Below are 23,963 nucleotides of genomic sequence, written 5' to 3' on the forward strand. Positions count from 1 at the left end.
TGATGAGGGAGGTAAAAAGGAAATGCAGAAGGTAGGCTTATCAGAAAAGAAAACAACAGATTTTTACTCTTGAACCGCCATGATAAGAAAAGTGGACCCCAATGGGAAAAAAATAAACACAAATCATAAATCATCACAGATTAGAGGTTTTAAATGTTAAGATGGCTTTGCCGTAATCTCTTCCGCAGCAGGTGAGTTTGTGTTTGTAGCAGTCGGGAAAGAGAACGCCTTGGTTATCAGTGCTTTATGGACGTTATTAAGAAGAAGAAGAAGAAGAAGAAGAAGAAGAAGAAGAAGAAGAAGAAGAAGAAGAAGAAGAAGAAGAAAGAAGAACGAAAAGGTAAAAGTTTAGGATTTATCAAACTATTTGACAAATGATGTCAAGAAAAGGGCAAACGCTGTGAGAGCTTATAAACCAAACGACTCGGATCTCGCAGCAGTTGGGTTCATGTCCTACCAGCAATGAGCCGAGACAGGGAAACTGCACCGTGAGACAGTAATGAAAAAAGTGAGTTTCCATCAGCTTTCTGCCTCACCTGTCTTTAGATGAAGGAATAAATGAAAGATTGCGGCAACAGAACTGTCCATCACTTCTGAGACTACGACCCATCAGAGCAGGATTTCATTCAGAAGACAACGGCGGATCACAACACTCTCTAAGCACGCCTCCTCCCTTTTGATGAATCACTGAAAATGAGAGCTGGTTGAAAATATGACACGGGAGGCGCAACTGATTGCCTCGGAGGAATCACTTTGGTATAATGTGAAAAATGTACAAAAGAAGAAATTGCCCCCGTTTCTGTTCCCATCCACTCCCGTCAGCAGATGTTCAACTACGGGCAACAGGTTTTAATGCATCCAAACATTCATGAATAGATGCTCCACAATGCTGATGTCAGGATATGTCGTACAAACAAGTATATATATTGGATGTACACAGGAACTCGAGTGAGAAATTGCAGCAACAGTGCAAGCCTAGATTTACGCCCTGAGTGAGTTCTCGCAAGTGGGGAGAAATAACCAGTTACAGGAGCACAAATGGGTATGGTTACTGGAAAACCCATCTATATTCTGGGGTGATCTCTCAGGTACTCACACTTGGTTGTTGTTGTTGTTGCTGCTGCTCAGCTTCATCTCGGTTATGTCCCTCTTCAGCCTAAATGTCGGTCCTCTACCAAACAGAAAGATGGCGGCGAGTGGTCAACTCCATCGTCACGGCTTCAAAGCTCTCTTGAGGTCCTTTTCTTTGACTGTGCAAATGTTTCACTTGACACTGAGTTTTATCATTCGCCTGGTTCAGACTGAATACAGCAGCTATATTTCCCCAAAAATACTCGTCTCCACTTTATCTTTTTTTTCTTCTTTTTTTTATCATTTGGCTTGTTGGAGTTTAATAACGTCAAGATCAATTTGATGGAACATGCGACTGAATCTTGGTTCAAATTGACACACTGAGGAAGCGCGTGCCATCTTTACAAGTATACAGTATATGTTGAGGATTACCATTACGCCCAGTAATGTAGGTAGAAGCTCAGTGGGAGCCAAAAGTTTCATGACAAATATCTAGTTTTATAATATTTGGAACCGGTTCTAATTTTTAGCAGGTTCCCAGTATTTAATCTCAGATCCCAGCATGTTTGCAAATGTTTTAATTTAAATATTTCTGTCTCACATCCATGAGTTTTAGGAGAGCAGGCTTGTGGATGATTCGCTGGTTCCACTTTATTGGATCAGAACAGATCAAATATTCTTTTCAATGAGCATTTCAGTGATTATGTCTTCCTAGCTTTTTGTGTAAAAAAACAACCTAATTAGCCCACTTCAGATTGTACTTTGCACAAGTCATAAAAGTACAAGTCCAAAGCTCGATCGGTAATCACTGCCTGCATAGTTAAACACCTGCAGCTGCTGAAAAATTATAATATATTACAATTATACCTAAAACACAAGTGGTGCACAGATGCACCGCAAGAGCAGGAAACAGCTAAAACCCTTTAAGCCGGACAAGTTTTCACAGCTGCTGCTCGCACACATCGACAGCAACGAAACCAGTGTGGCGGTCCATCAACCGAGACGTGAGAGTGACTGCAATTCCTTCATTGTTTAGAGATGTGCATGCATAACACACGGACCCAACACTAACCAATATATTAGGTTGCCACGCCGCGCATGATAAATGATGATAATGTAAATGACGATCTGCCAAGAGAGTGAATCGCTTGCACCTGTAGTCCTGTGGTCATTTGTTTTGTGATTGCCAAGGGCATAATGAGCAAGAGCCACCCGGTGTGAGTGAGCCTGGTTTGTTTTGCACTCGGTGCTGCATTAGCTGGCTGACCTGTCACAGCTGTATCACTGCAGGCTTTATTGCATTTAGAGACGGGGCTGTCGCCAACTACACCTACACCTCTCGCCGTCATGGGTGCTGATCAGCATTTCCTGTGTGGCGTGCGAGTTACCACCTCTCCAGTGTCTCATTTCGAAAAGCCTGCCCGCTGTGGCAGGGACAGTACATGCTGATGTTAATGTGATGATGCTGTAGTTAGCAAAGGACTGTGCGTGATGAGTGGGGACCCAACAAGAATAAACTGGGACATGGCAGAGCCTGTCACCCCGTAATAGAAGGAATGCTGGGATACACTGCAGTGCCGAAAGGACGTGGACCTCTGAACATCATCTCTGCGTGCCACATTTCAAAAGCTTATTAATATTTTTGAACTTGGCTGCAGAGATTTGATCCCAGTTAGCCACAAGAGCACTGGCGATGTCGGCTATTGACACGGATGCTATGTGAAGGCCGCCAAAGTTCTCTCACCATCAAACCTTTCTTTCATCTCGCTCACAAAACAGAAAAAAAACTCAACGCAAACTCGACTCACAACCCATCGACATGTCATAATTAGATTTTTGTTCTTAACATTTCTTTTACGTCTTTATTTGAAGAAAAAAAAAGATAAATATATAATATTCTCGAGAAAGCAATGTTCTATCAAGCGTAGGAGGATGTAATAACGGCAACTAATTTCACCAGTTTGTTTGTAACCCAAATAATGGTGGGAGGAGGGAACTTTACAACAACAGCTTGAGATTCTTCGAGTTTATGATGTACACCTGAACGCATCATCAAGTCTGTATGTGCCCACATGCTTTACTGTACAAGGCGATGTAGATGCAAGTGGGGAGTCTTGCCAGACTTCACAGAAGTAGGAGGATTTTACTGTTCTGCAGTTTCTCCGTCATCCCTAACTCCGGCAGTGGCCATGGCATCTCAAAGTGCAGCTGCAGGCGAGCGGGGAGGTACGATGTCTTTGAAGTGTCTTTTCTTGTCTTTCTTTTTTACTTGAAGGGTCTACCAAGACAAAAAGTTTGGGCACCAATAGTCTTAAGTCTCACTGCATGCTGTCGCATGATGATTCTTTAGAACTAGAACTAGAACTGGACTAGATTTGTAATCGAGGGGCGTCTGTGCTAACCAGCAGCAAGATAAATCCCCCGTGGAGTCCAGACAGTGGTAACGGTGGCTGATGAGGCTGATGGAATGATGAGTAGATGAAGCTGGCTAGCGGTATCCCTGTTATGTTGTGTATTGGATCGAGGAGACCACCAGATCTAAACAGCTGATATCATTATTGACAGCCCCAACAAATGACAGCAAGGAATTCATGAGTGAGCATGCGTGAGGAGTGAATGGCAGGTGTATGAGAAATGAACTACGTAGCATACATAGTACGTTGTAGCATACAAGAGTATGGCTTCCTGACTGAACATCTGTCATTATGACACATTCAAAAGTAGTCTACATCAGCAACCTGTGCCGACGATGTCGCCGTGATTCGTATTGCATTAGTAATAAGCAATATGACAACGTAATTACCATATTATTATGTTTGTTTATAAATGGACTAACAGAGGCCGAGCACGATTTACAGCCGAGACGAGACTGGCAATGTTTCCGCAGAGGTAGGAGGAAGGAAGAGGCGCAGAGGGCATCTTTTTTTGGGGGGTGACAAGATGAGACATGGCAGATAGTCTCAAAGGAAACTAAAACTGCAGTAGCATGGCATCATTTTGGATTTGAAGCATACGAAAGACATGCAACGTGGTGCGGCTTCAGTCGCCATTTCTTCTTATTACCAAGCGTTTAGGTGTCCGCAATCTTCTGGTCATCTCATGCACAGCTTAGCTTACAAAGGACATAATGAATAGGAATGTCGTTGGCAGGACGGCGCCTCCATTGCTTGCTGGACTATGCACACTGCAGTTGCGTATTTTTGAGGGCCGTCGGTAAGCTGCTTACTTTAACTCCGCCTCTGGAAGTGGGACTACAGAGTGAAGGATAATTCAATAAGTTGCAGGTCTCAGAAAGATCATGGCTTCTGGTACCCGCCCCTCCCCCTGCAAAGCCACGGCACCGCCTGAAATCTACAATGACAAAAGTGACAGCTGTTGACTGGGGGACGTGGGATACAGGAGGTTCAGGTCCCGGTGCACAAACTCATCCCGGCGCTCGCGCATCATCGCGGTGACAGGACTCAGGAGCCAAGGACTGACACGGGAGGGAGAAGGGATGGGAACATTAATGTATCATTCATCAGAGCTCCGCACCCTGCCTCTACTGCAGTATGAAAACATAACTGTAATGAAAATTCCATCGATCGGAGTCGCTTCCTTTTAGACAAATTGTTTTCTCTGTCTTTTTTGTTGTGTGGAAGGCAACTGTAAAGAGCAAAGCTAAAACCCCTAGAGACATCGTCCTCAGTGCTCCATCATGACAGGCACAACTTTGTGTCAACTTTGGCTACAAAACAAAGCCTTCTGCGAAACCATAAAACACCAGGATGCTTTTAAAGACATTCATCAGCTCATGGATTATCCTAATCAAAGAATAAATTGGCCAATCAAGCTTTGTGTTGGAGCACATAATTGACTCAGGTTGTGAACAAATTGCAGTCAAGACTTGATAAGATAATGGGTACAGTGTGTGCTATTCCATTAAAAAGGGATTTCCAGAGGATGTCACATATGTGGTGAAATGCATTTCTGCTGTGACAACAGCATTTCAAGTTTACATTCCTTGTCACTTACATTGAGAAGCTCATCCCCCTCGACCCCCGCCCCTCATCCACCTACATAACTGGAGGCAGCGAAAGCTTAGTGGTGAGACCGTCTCTGCTTTGATATGCCAACACCCTGCAGAAGTGTCCCTGATCAAGAGGCAGCTACAGAGCTGCTCCTGGCGGCCCCTGTGTGCTCACCCTTTTTCTTTCTGCAACACAAAACATACAGCTCTGTGAAGAAAAGCTAATTGCAAAACAGCACTGCAACTGTAAGTGCCCTGAACTCTTTTTTTACCCCCAAAATACAAGAGCTGTTCACTTGGTTAGTTAGCCCTCCGATGTCTGGTCTCAGAGGATGTAAGAGAGGGATCTCTGACATCATCTCTACTATCGGCGGTCATTAGGGAAAGTACAGACAATGAAAACTAATTTAAAGTCCTGCAACACGGCCGGCTCCGTGGGCCCAAAGGAGGCTCTTGCAGAGCCAACATGCATGAAGTGACAAGACAGACAGTGAGAGTGGATAACCATCGTACCCATGTGCAGTCCTCCTGCATTTCTAAATTAAAGATAGGGAGATAGCGCAGTCACTATCTGTGCTCGGGATCGGCGTCCTCTGGTGAAGGAAAGGGACTTAGAGAAACAGATCAACCCAGCATCTCAGGGGTCAAGGTTTTTATAGCGACGCCTGCTTCATTCTGTTATCGTAGGGTGGCAGTTATAAGAGGAGTGGTTTGAGGTTCTGCACCACTGTTCTGTTACTTTAATAATTGATGTCTCAAATGTCACTAATGAAAACTGAAGACTTAGCTTCTTTTGTACAATAATGACCTTGATGCAGCAGTTATATATGCTGACATGGAGTATAAATGATTGGATCAGTTCCTAATGTTGTAACATCCATAATGTGTGGAGTGAATTTCCGTGCTCATAAGTGTGGAAATGATAAACAAGATGTTAACTGAGCATCAGTTGCTATTTAAACCCTCAAACTCCATAACTATCGCTGCCAACTGGGGTGAAATTTTCAACCTCAATTTCTACCGCTGCGATACCAACTGTTCATGGTGAATAACAAAACGTGTGGGTGGGGATTGTGTGAACAATATTCTGTTTCTATAAACATATCATGAACTGAGGAAACACAGAGAGGAATTCAAACTTTCCTGTCAAGAGGGAACAATAAATAGATAAGACACCGTGCATACGAGTTCTAAAATGATTCATATGAACGGACACTGTCATATGTGTGTATCTGCTTGTGTGCGAGTGTGTGTGTGTGTGTTGTTGGGTGGGGCATGCATGGTAAAACAAAGTAATAAAGCCGTCAGTGAAAAGAATAAGCCTGAATTGGAGATCAACTGACACAGGAGCTTTGATGGCAATAACCCGACATGCAGGGGGAATTAACCAGGGTATTACAGCTAAACCTATGGGACCCGGCAGCTTCTGTAGGGAAATCTAGACACATGGAGGCACATGCATGCTGGGACCTAGAAAATAGAGAGAGTGAAGGGATAATACTACTCTGCCTTTGAATAGAACAAAAACAGGTCAAATCTTGTGGTTCTAAATATGTGCAGTGCTTTGTTTTTATGTGATATCATTCAGTGAGCAACTAACTTTTAATTCTGTCAGAAACATTAGCAGCTTCAGCCCAAAAAAGAGAACTATGTCTTGACACTGGGAGGGCTTGCATTTCCAGGCCCGTGTTTTGACTCCAAGTGTCATGGAGATGGAGATTTAGTGTGACAATGCTGATGCCAAGTGTTGTACTGCTGCAATGCTTTGCAGAAACATGGCACATTCAACATTCTGTCTCTGCAAAACAGAATTCCCCAAGACTTGAATTAACAATGTAGAAAAATAACATTACCACTCAAAATAGAAAAAGGAACTGGCATTTCTAAAAGAGGGACTACACCAGAGACCACATTTTGTTTTATTTGTCAACCTTGGACAAAAACAGTTCACCAAAAGCAGTAGGATTTTAGTCTGGCGACTTCCTGCAGAGACTGACAGCTGAAACTGTGCTTTACTGCCAATCATTTTTATGCTGGTAGTTTGGGGCTATACGTGCCGTTTAAAATACGGAAAATGTAAAGTAATACATTGTTTTTGGAAAGCAAGCTTGTCTTTTAATCCAATTTGCTTTGGATCCAGCAGCCAATGAAAATTCTTGGAATTAGGGTTTGTTAAAAAAAAGAGGGGGAAAGCTGCTTGAAGTGAACAGATTCATAATTAGCAACTGTCGTATAAAACATTACTTAATGCTTCATCATTGTCTTTAAGTGTTAAGTGGCCACACCGGAGAGATTCTCTGCTGTTATTAAACACATTTTGTTTGCCTCCCAGTGACTCTGTGACAGCAACTGAAATTGAATGAAGATCAAGTCAATACACTCCTGCTGTTTAACTCCGATTTTGACTGTTGGCAGAAATACAAAAAAAGAAAACAAAATCCCATTTTAGATTGATTACTGGCAGGAAAAAAAATGCAAATTTGCATTTAATAGAAATCAATTCAGAAGCCAGTGATTATCAGTAAAATATATTCCGCTCAGTCAATTGAATTTATTTAGTTCCATAGCCACAGGAACATTACAAATGATTCTTCATAACATTTCATTTACTTGTTATTCTGCATACGGTTTTGTTTTGTTAACACGCTCACCTTTTGAATTTAACCTCATGAATAAAACAATACAAAAAAAGGGGGGGGAGCATAACACGCGAACATTTGCTTTCCCGCTTATCGTTGCTTAATTCTAATAGTTTTAACAGCCTAACAAATTGAGATATTGCAGTCACACGTGTGCCCACATGTGTTTGTGTGTGTGTGTGTGCGCAAGCATGAATTTGCTGGACTATTCATTCGACACATTTCTCTTCTTTTTGTTGAAGGCACCGCCAGCTTACCTTCAAGCACACCACCCGATAATTGTTCCTTGGTTCATATCTGTCATGACACTTCTATAGGTTTGCGGGCCCTGTCACAAACCACAGCCTGCAGCCCAAATGGGGTCGCTCTATTTTTTTCCTCAGTACCTCATATACAACCAGCCTTTGTTCTTCATAGCACAATCTGAAGATGCCATTAGTGGCGTGGGAGACAGTGATGTTTAGTGACAGCAAACGACTCTTCTGGTCAAGAAAGTGCCCCGGAGTCATCGGAGTGTCACACACACCCCTCCGCTCTGAGTGAACACAGCCGCGACTCCTGGAGTTCACCTTTGTTCCAGCTATCTGAAAAGCAGAAAGCTAATTGTGTGACAGGGGGTCGGGGGTGGGCAGCACCCACGACAGCCTGACTTGTGCCACTGCGTAAAGCTGCCAGCCCTTCTTGTCAAACATACTGCAGGAGAATCCGACACAAAAAATTAGGCGAGAGGGGGAGGCTCTCATTTTGCTGCAAGTGGCAGTTTTTGTCTTTGTGTTCTGTTCATGACTATTGTCATCACATTTAGGGCTGAGCTCAAAAACATGCAGAAATTCTGCAAGCGGCTGGTTAGGACGATAAGAGGGAAGCTACATGGCCTGTTTGGAGCTGATAACTCACACTCAGCATAAATCAAACACCTTCTGGCGATTCAAATAGTTTGTACAGTTGGGCATCACATGTAGAGAGCAGATAGAAGAATTCAGAGAAAGGAAGTATCATGCCTCAGCGGCCCAAAATAAAAAGCTGCAGACTTGTCAAATTATATCTTCCAAGTGAATTGCTTATGCTGTGATTTACCAGCTTTGCTGTGTAATATACGACACATTTCTTACACTATAAATTAAGTACAACTGCCACTTCCAACACAATTGTTACATAATGTGAGCAAGTTTTATTTCCTCCACTCGTAGATACAGAAAAAGTGAAGTGTTGACTCGTCTGTGGTTATTTAATAGAGCCAAACAAACAAAGTAAATCAGTTTTTGCTTCATTTGTGGAGACCATCATGTGGAGACAAGACCACAAACCACTCTATAGGCAGTTAATGGGTTTACTTGGCTGCTTCACACTTGTGGGACCCCGGGTCCAACTGTTTGCTTTAGGCGCTGGCAATTTCCACCAGGCTGTGGAGACTCTATGCATCAGTGCTGGCTTAACACAAAATGGCAGCCCGTTACAGAGGATGGGCACGGATAATGCTCGAGTTTGTGTTGGGAAAAAAAAGTCGACAAATTAATCTAAACCAAAGAGTGCAACTTAGCTCGACGCTTGAAATGTGTTTTTACTATTTGAAGTCTGAGTCCTAGTTTCACAGGGAGAGGTCTGACATGGAAGGACAGATGAAAAAAGTATTTACAAATGATCTCCTGTCAGCTTCTCAGCCTCTTCTAATGAGTGAGGAGAGCTACGGTATGCTGTTGATTAATATAATGGAATCTGAAAGGTAAGACAAGCTTGATAAAAGGAAAGCTGAAGAGTGCCGAGGCAAGAGAAAAGCTTTGTGAAGTCTTAGTAATTTTTTCCAAGTAAGGAAGGCCTTCTTTATACATGGACCTGGCTTGTCTCACAGTTTTATCGTGATCCTTTGAACACGAGCGGGACAAATCCTCTCTTTCAAATCTGGACAGGGACTTGAAAACTTTTGTAACAGAGTGCACAACGATGAAATACGTTTGTGTGAAGCAAATGATCTTCTTAAAATGATTACTCTTCTCTTGTGAGTAAAAGCTTAGGATTTCAGTTGAACATTTCTGCAGGAAAATAAATAAAAAAATTATCAAAAGGGGGAAAAGTTTTACAGTGACATTTTCAACAACAATTTGACTCAGCCAGAAAGGTTATTATTTAATCATTACTTTAGTGAAAATGGCAGGGCAAAGCCATATGCAGTGTATGTTGCAGACCAAGAAATTAGAAAATAAGCCAAATTGCATTTGGCTTTGTGATGATTCAGCCTGAAACCAATCTGTCCAAGTGTTCAGTCGGGTAATTTAAACACCAGAAATATGAGTTTAAATAGCTAAGTGCGGACTGTCCAATCTTGCAACAATGGCACTTCCATCACACATCACAGGGGTGATTCAGGGACGTGGACGGAAGTCCGGCTCTGGGAACTTGTGAACGATAGAAAATAAGATGATTCATAAACCAGTTGAGATTCCAACTGAGGAATCGCAGCGTGGATGGAATCAGGTTACTCAGTCACAGACACAGTCGAACACATAGCTTCATTCTTTAGTGACCTCGCCACACGAGTACACGCATGACAAGACGTATTGCATATATGTACTTGATGAGTGAAATATTACAAGTATAGATATGGGTTGCACATATATGCAGGGTATCAACGGCCCCAACTAATAAGACGGTTTAAGTAACAATAAGGCTGATATGTGGTCATGTCTGATGCAGGCCAGAAGAGTTGTGGACATGGATGTGTTGATACTGTCTGCAAAAAAGTTAAATAGAATAAAATAAGGGAGGGGACAATGCGAGAACGGTTGTTCGGTAAAAACCGAATTAACAAAGAGAAAAGGAAAACACACTGTTCACTTTACTTGCCACCCTCTAACTTTTTTCATCTTGTGCAGTTATTTATTAGTTCCCCTGTTTCCCTTTCCTCATTAGACACTTCTATAGAGAGAAGAAGAGGGATCACCTTCCTTCGACCCTCAGGAGGGCGCAGCCCAATGCAAGTTGGACATTGCTTCCCACTAAAAAAAAGAACGCCCCCAAACCCTCCAGAGAGAGCAGGCTCATTATGAATTATTGTGCCTTTATAAAGTTGTCATGTCTGGGAGAGATTAAGGGGACACGGTCCACCCTCACTACCCTAATCAGTTTGGCCCAGTGGGGCCCCTTGCTCCCACGAAGGCCCCCAAAAACCTCTACAAAAGTAAATCTGAGCGTCTAAGGGCAACAATAAAATACATCCGTTAAAAATAATAATCGAGATAGAAATTCTCAATGACCAGTATTAACAGTTACATTAATTCATAAAGAGTGACAATTACGACAATTTGGCGTAAGACCACAAGAAAACAGCAGCTGTTGATGTTTGTGTGCGTCCGTCTGATGGAAGCACTCCAGGAAAGATAAGAGGATTTTGGTATAACGAGCCTTTGGCTTCTGACCATTGAGATTATAAGGTTGATGTTTCCCCGTCTGATTATAGCACAACTGGGGACCTTTGAAATTGAAACTCTGCAACCCAAACCTCAAACTGCCGGTCAGTTATAAATTACATTTTTATAAGCAAGGATTTACTCTGACGTAGTTAGAGATAAAACAGAAAAAACTACCCTGCTGAACATCAGGGGCACTGATTTCACATCTTGACACTGATCAACACGGCTGTGGAGCTAAATAGCAGGACCCGGTTCGCTCCACCTCACTGTAAACTCCATTGGCTATTCTCATCACAATTACATTTACAACGTTTGGCAGACACTCTCATCCAGAGTGACTTACAATGCTGCTCAGTATTCATGATTGAAAACAACACACCCATCAGATCAAGTGGAGATAGACAGTTGGCAACATGCGCGACCACTCTTGGGATGAATCTGTGATCCCCACAGGACTTGTTCATGTGCAGACGCCCGGACATGCTGCAAACATCAGACACGTTTGATATAAATCAGTAGGCGAGTTTATGAGGACATTCAAAACCAAATCCACGAGCCCTTTAATCTAACAGATAATTATTCACTGAGTTTCACCAGTTTCATCCCAATTGACTTTTCAGCTCCAATTAGATTGTCAAATCTGGAATAATTGAGATGAAGAATCCTTTATAGCGTCTTCAGTTTATGAGTGATGAGATGTTCGGAAATTGGCAATAAAAAAGTGCGACAGTGACTCAGAAATAAAGGATGAATGAAGTCATTAGAGGAGCTGTTAACAATATCGTATGAACTGCGCTCGGTCAGAGGCCAGGCTACATTCAATCACCGCTTGAAATTGGACACCAACTCCCATTCATTAAATGACAGCCACATCAAACAAACAACTCCTTAAATTCTTGTTTATTGGTCACCAGATGTCTGCCCACCCCAACCGGATGTTAGGCTAATTAATTGAGTGAACAAATTGAACTGAGCTTTGTTGTTTTCAATGAATAAGTTGAACAGCGCCAACTCCCAAAAGAAGCAACGGCAAAATTACAATCAATAATCTGTTAAAGCACTTGCGAGTCTATAAGCATAGCAGCAAATACACATTATTGAGTGTCCCATTAAGCTAACGTAGCATCTGCTAGGCCAGTGAAGAGTGGAAGCACTACAGAATGGTGACATCATGCTGTCTTTTTGACAGAGGACGCTTGAACACTAACAAGAAACTGCAATATATCTTCTGCTATCCACCCACGCAAAATTTCTTGCTGATGTCAGTGTATATCTATCAATTGACTGTACCCAGCAGACTTAAACCAGGACTTGTTGTGCACTAATGAAAGGTATAAACATGCTGTATACATGACTGAAGCTTAATTAAAAATAAATGAGACACAAATAATAGAGACTTTTTGCCTGAGCACATGTGAATGTCTTTCCTTATAAGCAACGCCTTCTATTGGATATTGGCACAAGTTCAGACCTTGATTGCGTTTTCAGAACCCTGTCTTTTGGAAATTACTCACAAAAAAAAGAATAAATATTCACATCCAGCTCTAAAGACCTTGAACAGAACTGTTTAAATCCCACATCCAAATATTACAACTTAGAAAACTGCTAAAAAAAAACAATGAGATGCAGTTAAAGCTTCTGGATATTGGGTTATTTTTATTTTTGTTTAAAAATACGGTTTGAATTTGAACTCACAGGGGGAGAAAAAAAAATGTTGATGAAATGCCGATAAACAGTTATACTTAAATTAGTACACAGTAAAGCTCATGCAAAGACAGAGACTAGTAGTTTGGTTAAAAACACAGCATCACAAGTAGCCACTAAAAACACAGTGGGCTTTTCACAGAGCAGCGCTTTCTTTCAACTGTTGTTTTATTTCAACAATAGGTTCACAAGTTACTCCTGTAGGCTTGATCAAACATTCCCCACTGTCAGTTTTTAAAAGGGGATTACAGCAAGATGTTCTCTCCAAGAGAATAGTACATATTGGATATCGTTGCCTGCCAGCTCTTAACTGAACAAATCCAATATGGGTGTCTAATGATACAGTAAATAGTGCTCACAGTGGTCCAATACGTGCTAACGTAGCCCACTGAAAAACACAAGGGGGAAGACAACTTTGCATGTTTACGAGGGTTGTATGGGGTAATATTTTTTAATAAACAGGAACAAACAGGAAGGGGTTCTTTAAGTGGATCTCGACTGTCCCCCACCAACCTCTTAGTATTGGACTTGTAATGTTATGATGGAACAGGTCTGGGAAACGACTACATATTCAATATCGGTTTGTTTTTCATTTCAATTCCTTCTTCTAGTTTTCAGATTGGACATTAAACAGATACACTGCATACATACAATATGTTACCAAATAACATAAAGAATGCAACAACAACAGCACAAAAGCAGACAACCAAATGTTCAATTTATTGCGGACCTGAATGCCCAAGAGTCCACTTCTCTAATATTACTTAAAAAGGTGCAAGATTGGAGATTGGAAGGATTTTGAATGCTCTCAACATCTCAACGTAGCCAATGGTGCGCTACAAGCGCAAACAGCGCTAACATCGCTTCCAGAGCAAACTCCGTATGACAGCAGTGCAGAGCTGGGCCGGTTACGTCAACAAAGCAAGTTCAAGCCCTGAAATCACCGCAGAGATGGAGACTGACTTCATTCTCTGCTGAGGTTGACATTACTTCACTAGATCTTCACAGAGCAAATAGTTGTTTGATGCTATATTAATTCTTTGAATGTTGAATACAGCTCCTTTTACCATCAATATCAATTCTGCCTGAAATGCAGCATTGTACATCAGTGGAAACAATGCCAAAGCACGGCAGCTCTGTACTCATCTTTTGAAAAGGCAAAGCACTGGTGACAAGAAACTGCAGGAAAAGCACTTTGATTCAGCGTGAATGCATTGTCAGTGGACATTTAAATTCATCGAAACCATAATAATCAAGTGCAAGGTGTGCCGTACAAAAAAAAAGGGAGCGTCTAGTCTCAATGGTGGCTGTATCATCATGATTAATTCTATTGGAGTAAGGACTTGAATGTGTTTACCGTGAGCCTGGTGTTCCTGATGGCCTTGCCAAGAAAATCTGCTGCTTAGCTTTAAGCTTTGAATGCGTAATGTTCAGACCTCATTTCACATCGGGAAATGGTTTGTTTGGGAAAAACAATAACAGAGGGACCTACATAGATCAGAAAGGCTGTTCTCTTGCCGCTGCACATTTAAAGTGCATGATGAATGGTTCGTGTTTTGTGAGAATCAACTTGCGTAGCACAATATCAGAATTACTTTGCGTGATGATTTCAGTGGTGGTGGAAAAAGAAGAGGAAGAAGGCGAGAAAAAACGAGGCACCTGATCCGATCTTTTTTTAATTTACTTTGTTTCTTTCAACATCTTTGAGCAAAAAGGTGACACAAATGACATTAGTAATGTTGTATCAATACTAAATTATTAACCAGCGTGCCGCTAAACGCAGCATGTTCTAACCTTATATCACACAACGTGCCGTCTGGGCTTGAATGTGCTCTGAGAGTCAGCGCTCTGTTGACTCAGTTGAATTGCTTGCCTAAGGCTTCAGTGCCTGGACACATACACATAATTAGGAAAGGTCACTGTGCCTCCTGTCTTGTCAACAAAATCACTTCAAGATGACAAATTCTGGCTCAGGCTGAGCCAGACCTCCCTCGGATACCCTTGCCAATCAAGCGCCAGCAGGCCTGCTTGGGTAGCCTTAGGTGATTTCTAATTATGTCTTTTACATGCCATGCAAAGTAGGGGTAAGCATAACAATGAAGCCAGTCATCTGATTGGAGGTGTGTTCTCTCTTCAAGGTTGAAGTAGCAGACAAAAAAAAAGTGTCATTATCTTGGAACTTTAGACTACAAGCTGCTGGGAAAATTGCCTTGTGAGACAATTTCTCCTTATTACAAAAAAGTGTAACTTGGATTTTAAATGATCAAAAACAAATAAAGATTTTACCAGATGACTTTCAACTGATAAAATCCACAGAATCTCATTTCACATCATATGACCTTCACACCAAGTTCCTTTTCCATCGCATGCTCTGTAGACTTTCCATTCAGTCCACCTATGATGAAGTGGAAGTGGCTTTCATATCGCTCCCTGGTGGCCTGACTAAGGAACTATTAATCTATGGCACTCCATATTGCATTCAGATCGGCTTTCCCCAGCCACCACCAGGCCTGAAGTAAAGGCCAGGAGAGGACCCAGAGGACTGGACACTCTCTTATTATGAGCTGCACCAAGACACCTCTGGGTTTCTAAGCGCTTCCACTGACAATGACTGATGGCCAATTAACCATTTGGAGAAGAGTATTGATCACTAAGAGAACAGGAAAGACTCTGGAAACGTCTTCTAACACACCACTTTTCTCACTGTACAAAGTGAGCAGTAAGACAGCACATCATGTAGAATAAAAACAAACATTACAGGGGAAAAAAACAACAACAACACAAATATGGCCTCCAAGGCTCGCACACTGGCCAAATAGTCTGCCATATCTGTTTTCTGGCTAACAAAAGGATGGAACTCGTGGCAAAGATATTCGGGGTAAGGAAACTTTAAGAATGTGCCTTTTGGCAGCGTTAGTATCTATTGCATTGTGACTGACATACATGACATCAACCTTCACATGTCCCATGTTGTTTGCAAAAAAATACAATTGTTTCCTTGCAAGAAAACACATCCAAAGATCAGGGTCAGCATAGTGAAAGAGAGAAAAGAGAGCGAGGGATGACGCAGGAAAAAGAACATTCAATTGACCTTCCAGAGAAAAGACTGTACTCAGCTCAACAAGCTCATCTCGACTTCTCATTGGTGGCCCTTGGACAATGGACGTATGAGGCTATGTGAGTGCTGGCACAATGACAGAAACACAACAGTAGAGATTGAGAGCAATCTCCCAACTGCTGATACTACGTCAGACACTGTGGTGGCCGTCCATGAATTATGGCACAGGTCCCCATTGAAATAATAAAAAAAGACACACATCCCCAGTAGCCAACAGGATGCGTGCTGGATTACAGAAACATGGAGCAGATTATATAAAGACAAACCAGACCTGTTGCAAATAGACAAGATTAATCATATAAACCGATAATATATCTTGGCTACATTTACCCGAAAGATACAAAAAAGGTACATAAAGAAGCTAAAATATGAACCTGTATATATTTTGACAATAAATTTAAAATTATTTTGAAGTCAAAACTTTAGAACATGCGTAACCACCAACAGCTTGCATTTTTCTCAAAGGTTACTCTTATTGGGGACATCTTGTCTTAATTCACAAATAGTTATTTAAACTTTATTCTCAATATTTAAACCTTATTCTCAACATTTAAACTTCTTTTTTTTTTCTCATGCCTGGTACAAACACTGACAATTCAACCCTAATCTTTACATTTTGAAATCATTCTTGAAATGACGGTTCAAATCAAATTTCCTCCACTCAATTTGTATCCTTATGCATGGCCCTGATACTCTTAATATCATTGTTGCATTTGTTTTTGTATGCATGTTGTGATGGATTTTCCTACTGCTATTTAATGTTGACTATGTGTAACAGTTGTGGTCGCGTGTGCTTGTATGTGCATTATGGGTAACCAAGATGGCGACTCAGAGTATCTCTCAAAAGTCTGACACCGCATTAAAATCCTAAAAACAGGGACTACTTGGTGTGTGGATCTATTTGCTTGAACCCTGCCGGGCTCCCACTGAAACACGGGGTAATCTCATCCCACATCAGAGGTGAAAGGTACATTTTCTGCTGCCTCGATGGGAAAGCACAAATAGTGACTACGGTGCGCCCCATTTCAGGAGGGAAACGGCCAAACTTCAACCCCTAAGCGCTCTCACATAGACCTGAATCATAGAAATGGGGTAATTGAAACAAAAGGGCAGAGTTTGACAGAGATGTAGTGCCTTCGCAGGGCCTCTGCACAGACTGCAGAAAATAACACCCAACTCCTCCCCTCTCCAAGGTTCATCCTCCATGTGTCCTCGGCAACGCCCGTGTCCTTCCTTTTACTCCCCAAGATTGCCATTTGCAGATGATAAGCGCTGGGACGTAGCCTTCTAAAAGATAAGGCACCTGGGCATTCGTCACCAAATGGAGCATGCTGCTCCGTTGTTTAGAGCTGACCTGTGTTGACATGCACTGTTTACCTCGTATTCATTTATGCTGAACTATTATCTTTGCCTCCATTAATCACGGGAACTCAAACTGAAGAAATGACATTTTTGCGAGACTTTGACAGGAAGGCGATTCCTTCAATTTGTCTGTTTTCTTACTTTCAGACAAAATATACATGATGGAAAGCGAATTAAAAAAAAGCAATACATTTGATCAGCTCTGTCTTGTGATTAAAACAGCAAATGAAACTCTTTTTTATTGTCACGTTGTCTAAATTAAAATTCCGTAAGCAGCATAAAATTCATAACGAGCATTTGAACTCCTGAGGAGTGAAACCATTTTCATATTTTATCTTACGTTTTTTTTTTTTCCTTCGTCTGAAGTGTAATTACCTCCTTGCATGATATATTCTGCATTTGTACATCATGCTAATTCACTGAGTGAGTATAAGCAGTTGCAAAAATAAATAAATATATCTGAAAGTTCCCTCCCCCAGTGCACAAGTCTTCCCATTGTCTGTATCATTTGAATTCATCTCCCATGACTAGAGGGAAGAAAAACTCTTTCTGGTCGTGAATTATTACTTCCCTGTGAAAGACCACATCCCCACAAATACATGGCAATCATGTGCCATGCATTAGCAATGGGACAGAAACGAAGTGGTTTTAAATTCCTTTGACCAGAAGGCAATTTCCCCCAATAAATTATATTAATTTCAGCTTTCGCTCTCCTTATCGCATTCTTTAGTGAGTCAATGAGAAGAGACAAAACTGGCTGCCAGAAAGACAACTCTGGGATGATTCCCATTAGAATGATGAGACTTCTGGCAAACAAATCTCTTATATTACTGTACAAATAAATGTGAACTTGCAAATTACACTATTATGCAATACATTTCTGCTTGTCGTCATTTAATGGTCGTCTTCTTGCATCATCCCAAGATTTACGCCCCGTGGAAATTGCTCGGAGGTGACACAGAAGTAGGATGGTACCCGATACCAAATCCCAAGCTCCCTCGAAGAACCACACAACAATCGCTTGGCAACGCTCTCACTGGGCAGTAGGGAAAAACAAAGAGGAATCCAGGATTTATTCTCTCTGCATGGATAGCTGGCTTTTTGATTTTTTTTTTCTGAAGAAAGTAACAAGGGACTAACAACTGACTAAACAGGCAAGTTAAAATAAATGTGAAACAGCAGCAGCAACAGGAGATGGAAAAGTCTGCAGGCCACACACCCAACACATGCTGCAGAAATGCATGCATGCAAATCCTTGTGGAAACACCCTCTCTCCCTAGAACACAGGCAATGCACATGCTTAAAACATTAAGTGCTGTACACACAGGCACACACATACACACACACACACACACACACACACACACAAGCGAAGCAGTACATTTCTTTGTTCCTCAGGCTGAAAGCTCACCGTCCCCGTCTGTCCGGCCCGTCAGATCACTCACAACACAGCAAAAGGAAAAGTGCTCAGATAGCTTAAATCTAGATTGACAGGCTTACCTTTATTACTGATTGAGTTATGTTTCCCAGCAAAAAAAAGACTGTCGGCCTTTGATACAGGCAAATGCAGAGTCAGCGCGTTGCCTCTCTATAGGGGGATAGCTTGACTGATCTCAGCTGAGACTGTCCCAGCCCTGATGTCGAAAGAATTGGCTCCCAAATTACCTTCCGATCCATTTCTGGAACTCACGCTGTCCTATAAAAGTAGCCTGTAAGCCGTGATGGTAGCTCTTAAGGATGCTTGTACTGACCTGATATACGAGAGAGGGGTCCGCCTAGAAGAGAATAAAACTGTTTTTACCCATATCCCTTTGATCGTGTGTTTTATGAACTGGGTCTTTGCTATTCAGGGTCGGAGAAGGACTGGGAGCATCCCAGCATGCATTTGGGTGAAAGGGAGGAAAACAACCTGAACAGAGCTCCAGTTTGGGACAGAGCGAACAAAGAAACGGGCAAACAAAAAGCATCCTGATGAAAAAAAACGGTCTTTTGACTGAGGTAGGAAACCAGAGCACCCAAAGGAAACCCACATGAACGCGGTGTGAACCAAGGCACCAAGCAACAACGCCTACTGAACCACCCCTTATCACCCAGCAACCCGATCTAAATGCATCGGTTTCAACGTGCATCATAAAATGACTTGTAAATACCAACGCACTGCCACTTACCTAGCTTGATACACAAGGTCCCTCGAGCACGACTGTTTATTTAATCCTAATATATTCATAATTATACACTAATTAATGCAAGAGAAAAGCCCTCTTAATTCATCATCTCAGTGTCCTGAAGCAAGAGACACAACTACACCAACTCCAACATGTTTGCCTTCTGTCCACAGCAAGGTTAACAGTTCGGAAACAAGCGCGGGGCAAATGATGTGTGACATTCTTGTGTTTTTCGGATCGGCTACTCCACCAGGTGCTTCCAGCTGTGCGGCACTCCGTGGATGATATTTAGCATCAGCGAGTGAGAGTAAAGAAAAGTGTTTTAAAGAAAGGCTGAACTGTGAAATGGTGCATTATGGGGCCACATGGCGATTGATCGCATTGATTAAAACACATTGATTTGACTGTCTTGACTGCACGATAACGGTGACCTGTAACATTCAGGGTCAACATCCAGCACTGGCACAATTATAAACAGACATTGTGGCAAGTGTTGGGGATAAATAGCCCACTATAGTTATTAGCTTATTGGATCTTTGAAATGAGCAGAAAGGAATCTGAAATTGCATTACAGGCTCTGTCCCAAATGGATCATTGTGTAGCTGCTGAAGGAAAACTTAATAATTATTTCAGCTTGGTCCCTTACTGCTGCTGCTGCTGCTGCTGCTGCTGATTGTGTTGTACATCTGAGTACATTTGCATGCAACCGGGGTTGTCTGGCCAAAAAAGAAAAAAAGAAAAAGGACCACGTCATAGACGTAACTCATCAGTGCGAGTAGGTCGTCTATACCAACTCCGTAAAGCTGTCACCATACTGCAAATACAGCAGGAACGAGTCCTGCCCGGCGGAGAGAAACGTGGAGTTGAGTGATCCTCTCTGCAGCCAGCAGAGCAGCCGCTGAGATGGATGAGCAGGCTCCGGGTGGAGGGCTTTGCCCGGTCCGCTCTACGCGGCGCACACATGAAACAGCAGCCACGCGACCAGAGAGGTGGTCTCCTTCTCCTTCTTCTACAGGACTGGAGGGGGGGGAGGGGGGGTTGCTTACGAGAGCACGTGAAAGGAGCGGTGAAATGTGAACCGAGCACCGCATTTGTATCGTTCACGCGCCCGTCTTGTTGAAGCGTGTCTGGTGGGGGGGGGGGGGGGGGCGTTGGGGCACAACCCTGCGCTCTCTATCAAGCAGGTGGAGCTCGAACTTCCTTCTGGGCAAAGACAGAGGGGTGTAGAGGACGTGTGACGTCCGGCACGGCGCCGCTTCAAACACTCCAACACACACGTTTATGTGTAGACATAAACTAGCAACACTGGAAGGGTGGGACAACGCTTTGCTTCCAAGTTTTAACCTTGGTTTGACACGTGCGAGGCGACACGCGCTCTCTCTGCAGTGTAACCTTGAAGGCGCAGGCTAATTGAGGAGTGTTTAGTGCTAGCAAATTACAGAACAAAACCGCCTGCCGACAACGTGCTCCGTCCGTCACGCGCGGCCACATGTCGGCACAAAACACACAAAAACCACGAGCAAAACTTGTCGCCTTCAGCCTTTTTTATTGTTTTGTTGGGGTTTTTTTGGCGACGTAACGTACTTACTGAGCTTTTTGTTTCCCTTTCTCACATGTGTGAACAGCATAATTCGACCAAAGAAGCAGTAAAAAAAAAAAAAAATAGAGCCGACAGAAACTCACCAGTGCAGGTGAAGCCGGCGAAGACGAGCCCGAGCACAAGGAGCGTAGCGCCGGACCCACAGCGGACAAAGGGGCCCACAAGTGAGGGCATCTTCGTGCTTTATATTTCTTTGTTGTATTTCTTATTTTTTATCACCCCAAGTTTCAAAAGACGAGGAGCAGAGACGAAAACACCGGCACGCTGGGCTCGTTAAGGTCCGGAGAGTGTCCTCTGTAGCTCTTGACGCCTTGTTCACTACGCCCTCTCCTCAACACATATCCTCCTGCCGTCGCGTGGCCATCAGCATCCCGCTCGTGCGTCTTCGTTGCTCAGAACAACGCATCACAGGTGTGGTGAGAAAAGTGCTGCCTCGCTCGCCGCGGTGTGTTTTTTTTGTTGTCTTCTTTCTACTGTATTTCTCCAAAGCGCGCTATCCGTCCACAACTCTCCCTCTCTCTCTCTCTCTCTCTCACTGAGCCGAGGAGGGAGGCAGTTTCCGCTCAGTTTTCAGTTTTCTTCGCGCGAAAGAATACCGTCTCCAAACGCATGAATTGTAAGAATTGGCATCGGATGAGAAACATCTGCTTGCACAGCAATGCTGGACTGTTGAGAGTCAGGGAAGGTGTATCCGCTGCGAAGAGCGGAGCAGCAAAACCAGGAGCGGATCCCGCGTGCTCGCTGGGAATGGAGCGTCCTGAGCGCGCCCTGCTGTATACCCTCTTGTTCTTCTAGAGCAAACATTTACATGTCTCCAATAAGCATAAATAACCACGTATTGTCAATGCACGACCGAATGGAAATTATGTCATCCGAAACCCTCGCAAGTGCGCTTTTTTTCTTAGATGAAAATGATGGATATGACATCCAGCCCCATGTGATGGGAATCAGACCGGTGCTTTGCATACAGATTCACACAGATCACATCTGCATGTCATTGAGTTTCAGTTGCATGTGCCTCAATGCTTTGTCTTGAGGTTTTGTGCGTCTGTGTGCTGCAGTACATCGGCAATGGACAAAACACAGATGAAGAAGCAGGAGGATTAGCGCTCCCATGAGAGTGTGTACACCTGTCAGCAAACTCACGCCAGGATGTGACTTATGTTCCCGGTAGCTGGTGCCTTATTTTCTGAGGGTGTCAGTGGAGTGATTCTCAGACTGTTCAGCCATGGCTTTTTACAACCCTACCAGAATCAACAGCAGATTATTAATACACTTCAGATGTGGTGGGTGGTGGGTGGGGGGGGGGGGGGGGCTGTGTCTTTGTTTATCCATTTCTCCACTCCCACATAATAGTCAGCAGAATAATAAGTGGAAGCACAGAGCTGGACCACTGTCTTACCAGCTAATTATGGGGCTCATGTAGATGGATGATTCCTCAGATAGAGCTCAGCTATTATACAAACTCATTAAGCCTTCTCTCCATCTAACATCCCTTGCTAAAGGTCAGAGTCACAGTGAGAATGACAGCACAGAGCGCAGACGCCTACACGCAGAAAAGCACAACCCCACAGCATATAGTTTATGTGAAGGGGTAAGGGAAGGCATGCTCACAGCAGCTGAATGCAACAGAATGACTCAGCCTTGGTGACTTGTGAGGTTGCTCATTATGATCTCCCTCATTCTGCTAATCCGCCCTGCGTCCCATCAGGCGGCGCGAGCTGGAGTGAGTCTTTTTTCTTTTTCTCTCTCCGAAACAGCACCCAAAAGCTGCACGCGTTTCAGGATGCGCGAGTACGAGTGTGTGTGTGTGTGTGTGTGAATGCATAGTCGATTAATTGTATTGTCCCATCGCAGGGAGGGAGTCCGGCTTCAGCCATTTTTAAAGGGATTATCAGAGTGTGTTTTCTCGCCACGATGCGTTTGCTGAGTCAAGGCAGGGCTCGACCTCTTCCGCAGCCTTTTCTTCCACTGATTCATCCGGTTGCAGCAACCTGGACCCCGTTCGCTCCCTCAATCAGCACCACAATGAACAATCAGGGCTCTTTGGGGAGTTGACACATTTAGTTGTTCATCGATTTGAAGTGTTGTAATTAATTTTCTCTCCGTCAGTGGCTTGAGTTACAATATCCTGAGACTTGAAGCAGCAAGTTCTCCTGCAATCAATCATGAAAAGCGAGACAGAACGACAGTTTCTCTTGTATCTTCTTGAATTATTCACGGCAGCTACGATCCGAAGAGACCGGACTCAGTGACCGATCAGTATTAAGAAAACATGAGGCTCATTTGTATGTAGCGGATTGTTACAGCGCCTGGGCCCTTAAACTGTTGCAATTACAGCCGCGACGTATGCCGCCTATAAAGACAACTGATTCGCCTGGTCGATGCGCATCGATCCTATGAAGGTGTCCAGCATGAAATTAATATTATTTATTGTTTACAAACTACACAGAAGGTCCCTGGAGGAGGCTGCCGAGCAGGCTCTCACTGTCCGTACTGCAGCACAGATCAGAGAGTGAGAGCGGGTGTATCAGCTTCCATCATGACCACAGCTTCACAGCCTATTGTTTTGTTTATATCAAATTAAACTGCAATGCTACTCCAGAGAGATATAATTGACCACAGTCTCAGATTAAGTGACTGTAAAGATCTTAATAAGCCATCCGCCGATTGCATATTACATTGCAAAACCACTTATGAGCATGGAGTCCAATGAGAATAAAATTGAGGTTCACATTTGCATGCCGCAGCATTTCAGCCATTAATTACAATGCAAAATGACTCTGTGAAGATCAATAGTGTATCAATTTAATTAAATATTATTGATATGGGGTTGGGGAAATTAATTGGGAGCAAAACAAATCCCAGTATGGTTGACAGAGAAGGTA

At 43.0% G+C, this 23,963-nt stretch overlaps 1 protein-coding gene across 4 annotated transcripts in view; it reads right to left on the reverse strand.

The window, feature by feature from the left end:
* The window catches only part of unc5a (unc-5 netrin receptor A), a 124,228-nt gene extending 102,539 nt beyond the window's left edge, over positions 1-21,689 (reverse strand). For all 4 annotated transcript variants that reach the window (XM_068584838.1, XM_068584830.1, XM_068584821.1 and 1 more), the window contains exon 1: positions 21,159-21,689. In XM_068584838.1, coding sequence (XP_068440939.1) covers positions 21,159-21,249 — 91 coding nt within the window. In that variant the 5' untranslated portion in view covers positions 21,250-21,689. The remainder of the gene's footprint in view (positions 1-21,158) is intronic.
* Positions 21,690-23,963: the final 2,274 nt, after the last annotated feature.

This window comes from Clinocottus analis, unplaced genomic scaffold (assembly GCF_023055335.1).
Source record: "Clinocottus analis isolate CAN_PGR_092001 unplaced genomic scaffold, fCliAna1.0.p SCAF_10, whole genome shotgun sequence".
In the NCBI taxonomy this organism is placed as follows: Eukaryota; Metazoa; Chordata; class Actinopteri; order Perciformes; family Cottidae; genus Clinocottus; species Clinocottus analis.